The 7085-nt window shown below is 42.9% G+C and overlaps 1 protein-coding gene across 1 annotated transcript; it reads right to left on the bottom strand.

Moving 5' to 3' along the window:
- Positions 1-1132: 1132 nt before the first annotated feature.
- LRAT (lecithin retinol acyltransferase) lies at positions 1133-5863 on the bottom strand. The gene is made up of 3 exons (XM_036315503.1): positions 5648-5863; positions 5023-5563; positions 1133-2766 (listed from the first exon to the last, which is right to left on the bottom strand). Exons 2-3 carry the CDS (start codon positions 5560-5562, stop codon positions 2614-2616), a joined length of 693 nt encoding a protein of 230 aa, XP_036171396.1. The 5' UTR covers position 5563; positions 5648-5863; the 3' UTR covers positions 1133-2613.
- Between the last annotated feature and the right edge of the window lie 1222 nt (positions 5864-7085).

The following is a 7085-nucleotide window of genomic DNA, read 5'->3' as shown; positions in this document are numbered from 1 at the left end:
AAATGAGCAATAAGAAGCTGCATTAGATACTACTTGATTACCATTTCACAAGTGAGAAGTTTAGAAATATATGAGCTCACATATGGCAGGATCACAAGGATCAATCTTAACTGATGATGCCATCGTGAAATTCGTTACAAGACACATTAATAGTGCAGGATTTTTTCCATAACCACACTCAGGGATATTTGCATCTTTTTCTACCTAGTTAAGCAACTAATCAAGCTGAGCCAACTAAATAAAAACTCTCCTTTTCTCCTAAGTTCAACAAAGTAAATAAAACCTCCTTCCAGATCCCTCTTCCCCTAAGTAGTGAAACAACACATCAGTGTGATAAGATCACCTCTTACTATTTCTCACCTTAATGTTAGCACTGCCTCCTTCAAAGAGATTTATCTGACAATTTAATGTCTTCTTCCCCTGTGTTCCCATAGCACTGTATACACTTCAATATGGTTAGTTAGAATGATTAAATCTAGACCATGAAATTGAAACAGGTCAATCCCTGGCATATAGTGAGCACTTAAGTGAACGATGAATTGAATCTTGCTGTAAGGATATGAAGTGAGTCCAGACTAATTATGTTAATCCCAATCTTAAGTGCTTCCCTTGGCATTTAATCAGGGATTGTTATCTTTGAACACAGATTTAACATCAGACAGTGGCTTTTGTGACTTATAATACTAAAATCTGCAAAACGGTATCAATTACTTATGAGGACACCATATTTTAAAAAAGTGACTTTAAACAATTGCTACAGGGGTAATATACAGTAAGTGAAAAAACACTAATACAATGGATTTCTCATCGTAGTTGCTTTTTTTTTTTTTTTTTTAAAGAATAGTTTGTTGATTTTTAGAGAGAGGAAGGGAAACACTGATGCTAGAGCGCAACATCAACCGACATAAGTCAGCTGCCTCTCGCATGCCTGCACTGAGGATCGAGACCACAACCAGGGCAGCCAGCAAGGGCCGACTCCCAACCAACTTGTGCCACACCAGCCAGGGCTGGTGGTTGCTCTTATGCATACGTACTTACAGTAACTTTTTAAGTAGTCAGAACAGGCCCATGGAACAACTTTATTATGTGATATTACCATTTCATGTTTTAATTATTTAAAATATTTAAATGATTAAACACAAAATTAAACTCCCACTGAATTTATTGTGGGTACATTTAGTGGTGATAAAATATCAGTTGCTAAAATCTGCTCTGAAATTTGTTCTGGTTGGATTATTGAGTGACTGATCCCACCTCCTCATACCACTCATTATGTGACTTATTTTGTGATTCTTGGTAGTTTGTAAAGTAACTTTAATACTTGAAATACAAGTCTAGCTTTTGGCTTAATTGTAGAATTTGTTAATTTTGGTTAAAGTACTTGAATGCTTGCTTTAACACCACTACATTGCAACTCAACTATTAAAACAGCCTTGGTATAATCAATTTACATGCCTGGAAGTACTAAGACACAAATTATCCCTAACAGTTATTTCCTTGGGTCCTACTTGTTTGGGGCTTATATGCTGCTATGGCATTCTTCTTTTAAGGATGTGAGCTATACTTGCCAATGAAATGGGAAAAAATGGACTAGAAAACAAATCTGAGGGCTTTTAAAAATTATACAGTACATTAGTAAGTGCTCTAAAAGCTAAACCATCCAGTCATATATGCAAGTTACACCACAGGCAAAGGCATAAGAAAATGGACTAAATCTGTTGTAACATTCATCTCTACAAATGCTCTATAGTAACCACACTGGTATGATAATAAAGCAGTCAAGAACAAACCTAATTTCTCATCAGTTTGAGTGTATGTGGATATCCGCATATTTAATTGGTACATATGCATTACAAGTATCCAAATTATTGCAATCCTATATCCATTTACCTCTTAGAGTCCTTTAAAGTAATCACAGTGACACGTAAAAGGGGTGGGGGAGGGGGAATGCTAGGCTTCCTATTAAGTAAAGCTACATCAAATTGTTCAACTGATGCTATAGTAGCAATTTCTGCAGGAAAACACAGATTCTATAGTTCTGGTCAGTTATTTTATCAGTAAACCTTAATTTTGCTAATATGGTTTCAAGTAATGAAATATTCTTGACTTATCGGGAATTATAATACATAAAAAAAAGATTGAGAATTTCTTTTTAGGCCAATCATCAAACAGGTTTTCATCTGAACAAGGGAAATTCTTTCAGTTTAATATAAGTTTTTCAATGAATAAATTTACAATCAAGTTTACAATAAGTCTTCTGATCTTCAGATTCTGGCCTAATGGAGAAGAGAAGTGATTACAGGAGAGAGAGAAAAAATATCTCCTGTGGCCATCATCTTAGAGGCTGGTTTTCTTGTAATGATGAAGTCTATCACAGTTGTCAGGTTTCCAAGATTTGCACAGAGCTTTAAAATGTAACTGCCTGAGGAAGATTCAGAAAGCCTTGTTCTTGGGCTTACACAGTAAGCACTTTGTGTGATTCTTAATCACATTTTTATCCAGAACACAATGTTTCAGGTCACATTTTTCTCGACGATGCTTATACTGATTTGTGCTCCATAAATATAAACATATTTACACACAAAATACACACACTGACATGAGGATGTGAAGTCAGCCAGCCATCCATAAGCAGAATGGAATAAAAATAGCAGGAAGAGTAGTATATGATGCCATGCCCAGGCAGATTATAGCCGCCAATCCCAAGAGTGCCGAAGCAAGAACACTTCTCTGATCACGAATAATTATCTTCAAATTCTCACAAAACTAGAAAATAAAATTTAAGAATGTCAGAAAAGGTGGCTAAGCCTAAGAAGAATCATATATACAAAATAATAAAGCACAATTTCCCAGGATATTTTCTGTCTACCAGAAAAACTAGAATTTCTCTTATGACTTATGAAAGAATTTAGATGTTAAGAGTTCAGTTCCTTGATTCCACATCCTGTAACAGCCCGCTGAAATAACACCTCTGGCAAATAGGTTACCAATGGCAGCTGCCTATATAAATACAGAACTTTTATAGAAAACTACAGAGAATGTAACCCCATAAAAGTTCAGGATTAAATGTTAAAAGCATTAAACTGTTTATCAATAACAATATATTCTAAAATTAGATAAGCAAAGAGATCTCTAATCTCAAATAAATAAGTTGTCCATTATTATTGGTGAATTCAATTCATTCAATGAACCATTCTAAAATTTGGTGATATAATAACTTTTAAATTTCTAACTCAAAATTAAGAGACAACTTTGCAATTCTCATGTTAACCTGGTAATATATATATATATATATAATAGAATTCAAAAATGACATTCAGAACCAAATAATTCCTCATTGTTTCTGGAAAGTAGAAATCAGTCCTCCTTCAGCATTAATGACCTAATTCTCACAGAGCATGTCCACAGGCAGTTCTGAGAACTGGAAAAATTGGGATGGGATTTTTTCCCCCTGGGAAGTCTATTCTGTGGCCAGATTGTTAGACCATTCACAGTGAAGACAAAAACTCAAGTTTCACAAGAGGTGCTATGCAGCAACAGCAGTTAAAACCCTTCTCTACTTCTATAAAACCCGACAAAGTTTCCAAAGATGAAAAACTTCTCCAACTACTTATGTATGCAGATTAAATATTTTACTACTTTAAAAAAGTACTTACACTGTTTGTTGTTGTTTTTTTGTAGAAATATATAATACAGAGTTATATGTGTCCCATCAAAGTATTACTGGATAGAAATACTGTTTTCCTTGGAGAAATAATTTGCTTGGTTCCTAAGTAAATCTGATGTGTTTTCTTCTGTGTACTTTGGAGCCCATGTTTGTAAATGTGGTGAAGTTCATTTCTAAACAAGCCTAGAGCTGTGATTCTTTAAAAACGCATTCCTACAAAAGCATTCCTAGATTGAGTCTTTGTGGCTCTATAAATAATCACAAGGAGTTTGATGCACCCATATATATATAAAAGCATAATATTTTCATGTTCTGCCACAGAGGAAAGATTTTCCCACATGGGTCAAAAATTAATCAAAATATGGAGCAATAAAAATATTGGTTACATAGACTCAGATTCTTTTGGTCCAAAAAATACATAAATGTGAAGAAGAGTCAACCATGAAGGTCATTTTGCGATTACCTAGGCTTCTATTGTTAAGATTGAACTTTAACAACTTCGGGGCAGGCTGAGAGAGCTTTTAATTGCAAATGAAGTTGCAGGCATTTTTTTTTTTAATGTTAGCTATTTTTAAAATTTAAGATTTGGGCAAAGGAGCTAAAAATTCATCCCCCCCCCCCTTTGGATTTGTGGCTAATTTAACCATCTTAAATTCTGATATTGTTTTTTTTTGTTTGTTTTACTTCACACATTAATATTATCTTCCAACAGCCAATGGCTCTTCTAGAAAACCAAGTGTTTTGATCTCTAGGGAATCCATAAACCTAACCCACCTTTGGGACTAATGGGTAAAGGATGCTTAACAATAAGGGAGTCTAGATAGGGATTAAAGCCAACACGAAAATTTCAAAGTACCCTGGAAAAGACCCAGGGAGGTCTTCTTACTGGGAATTTTGTTAGTTGATAGTGAGCAAGGGGAATTCATTCTGCGCAGCTTACAGAGGGAGAATGCTGCAAGCCTCCTTAGTTTAAATGCACAACACTTTGAACACAGTGTTACGGATTAAATATAAACTCTGGACACCTTCCTGCCAATTGAAATTCTTGGGAAAAGTTGCGAGCACACGGCGGACTTTGTCATTTCAACTACGCTGGGTGGACACCCTGATGACTTCTGTAGCAATAGCCGGGCGGCTCTCTCGTAGTGGGCAGCGGTGCTGCACTGCCAAACTCCACTGCGCCTTTTGAGAGGTCCTGCAAGACACATGGCCATTTACTTACATTGTCTCCCTTAGGAACACCAGAGCCTTTGTTCATCTAAACTCAATGCCTGATCCCAGGGGAGACACACGGTTAGGGATGGGAGTGGGGGCGGCCCCGCCCAGCCCACGGGTGAGTCAGTCACAAGTGGTACCTTGTCTGCCTGGGGGCTGACCGCGGTGCCGAATCTGCAGTAAGTCACAAAGTGCTCGCAGTTGTTCCACAGCAGGCTGTAGGGGGTGGTGCCCAGCATCTTCTCCGCTCTCTGAGCCACCTCTTCGTTGAGCAGCGCCTTCTTCTTGAGGGACTTATCCAGGCGATTGACCAGGATTTCGGCTCCGTAGGCGAAGTCATCCACAGTGTCCACGCGGATGCTGGCCACCCTGCCAATAACGCCCAGGATGAGACGCTGGTTGGAGACCACCTTCTGCGTGAGCCTCCTGTCCTTGGTCAGAGCCAATAGGATGTCGGGCATCATGTGGGCGACATGGTTGTCGCCCAGGTAGATGCCATAATGGGTCAGGTGGGTCCGGGGCACCTCCAGGACGTCGCCGCGGTGGAAGGAGTTGATGTCATGGAAACTGCTCCTTGCCTTGTCTTCGCCCGGGGCGCCTGAACTGAAGAGCTTGAAGTTGGAGATGAGGAGCAATTTCTCCAGCAGCAGGGACGCCACCTCGAGCATTGGGTTCTTCATCCTGCAGGGAAACGAGAGTCTTGGGGGGCTGCCGCCGCTCAGGCAAGGTGAGCTGGCCAGACTGGGGCGCTGCGCTGCAACTCACCTGCGGCCGGCGGACCAATGCCGCGGGGGGAGGCGACAGCGACGGCCTGGGAGGAAGGGAGAGGAAAAAGGAAAGGGGGAGACGCCTAGGGGTGGCACTGCTCTGGGACTGAGGCGGGTGAGGACCTGGCGGCGGCTGGCGGAGGAGACAGTGAGACCCGTGCGGCGAGCAGCCAGCAAGGAAGCGCACCTGGGCTCCCGGGCGCTCCAGGCGCGGGCCGCACGCCAATCTCAGCACCGCCGGCTGCGCAGAGGCCTTTTATCTCCGCCCAGGGGGCGGGGCGAAGCCGTCACAGACCGGCGAGAGCGCTGATTGGGCGCCGGTGGCCCGCGCCGCTGGGAGTGGGGTGCGTGGGACCCTCATTCTTTGGAAGCGGGCAGGCCGCCTCGGGATTCCGGGCTTTTGCACCGCGATTCTTTTTAGACAGGCTCCCCCTTGCACTCACGACCTAAGTCTTTCGGCTTTGAAGCGGGCAGAGTTGAACTGTAGAGGCGCAGGCGTGGCCGCGCGAAACGGTCTGCACCTGTCTGGGCCAGGGCACGCTCTGGGTACTTCGGGGAGGTTTTCGGTGGAAGGTCCCTTCGGGCGATATTTTTCTCTTCCTAACGGGTTGGATGCCCCGAAACATCGACTGAAGTGTTTGCATTGACTCTACGAAATGTGCTCGCCTCGGAAGCCTGCGTGTTCCTTCCTAAACTCCATAGAACCATAGCCCCTCCCACACGCCGCGATCCCCCTCCCCTTTAAGTGCCGCGCATCCCCCTTGTTTTGTGCGGGCGGGTGCGGCGGCGACCAGCGCGTCCAGGTTCCGCGCGCCCGGATCAGAACTTCAGGCGCCTCCTCGCTCCGAGACACCAGTGACAGTTGAGCGCGCGGCTCCAACGGTCAGTGTGCAAAACGGCGAAGCCCTTAACGTTTTCCTGAAGAGCCGGGGTCACGCCAAGTTTATTTCTCCGGCTGCAAAGTTGCAAAGACCTAGCTTCGGTTCGCGCACTCCAACTTTGCCGCTTTCTTTGCAAGTGCAGTCGTCCAGAGGTGGCCAAGGGAGGCCGAGGCTGAGCCTTACTGACTGAGCGTGTGCACGGTGACCCAGGTGCTTGGGGAGGATGGTCCCCGAGCAGCGGTGAGGGAGCTGCTGACCCGCCCTGCACGACAGGCCGGCAGGCAGGGGTCCCCACCCTGCGCAGAGGTCATGCCAGCGACTTTCACCCTTTTTCATCCCCTGGCACATATAAGCTAGTTACTAAAATTCTGCAACACACCACAAAAATATATTTTTCCCATCTGACAAAAAAAGGTATACTTTCTATTCATTCATGCTGGACAGCTATTGTTGTTAGCTGTTGTCATTTTTAAATTTGACAACCTATGAGAAAATAAGTCAGTGCCCCTGACTAAATAGTCAGGTATTGCATATTTTTGGTTTGTTTTTTAAAGT

The sequence above is a fragment of the Myotis myotis genome, unplaced genomic scaffold (genome assembly GCF_014108235.1).
Source record: "Myotis myotis isolate mMyoMyo1 unplaced genomic scaffold, mMyoMyo1.p scaffold_m19_p_6, whole genome shotgun sequence".
Lineage (NCBI taxonomy): Eukaryota > Metazoa > Chordata > Mammalia > Chiroptera > Vespertilionidae > Myotis > Myotis myotis.
The sequence above is the reverse complement of the archived record's forward strand: the minus strand, read 5'-3'. Positions and strand labels throughout refer to the sequence as shown.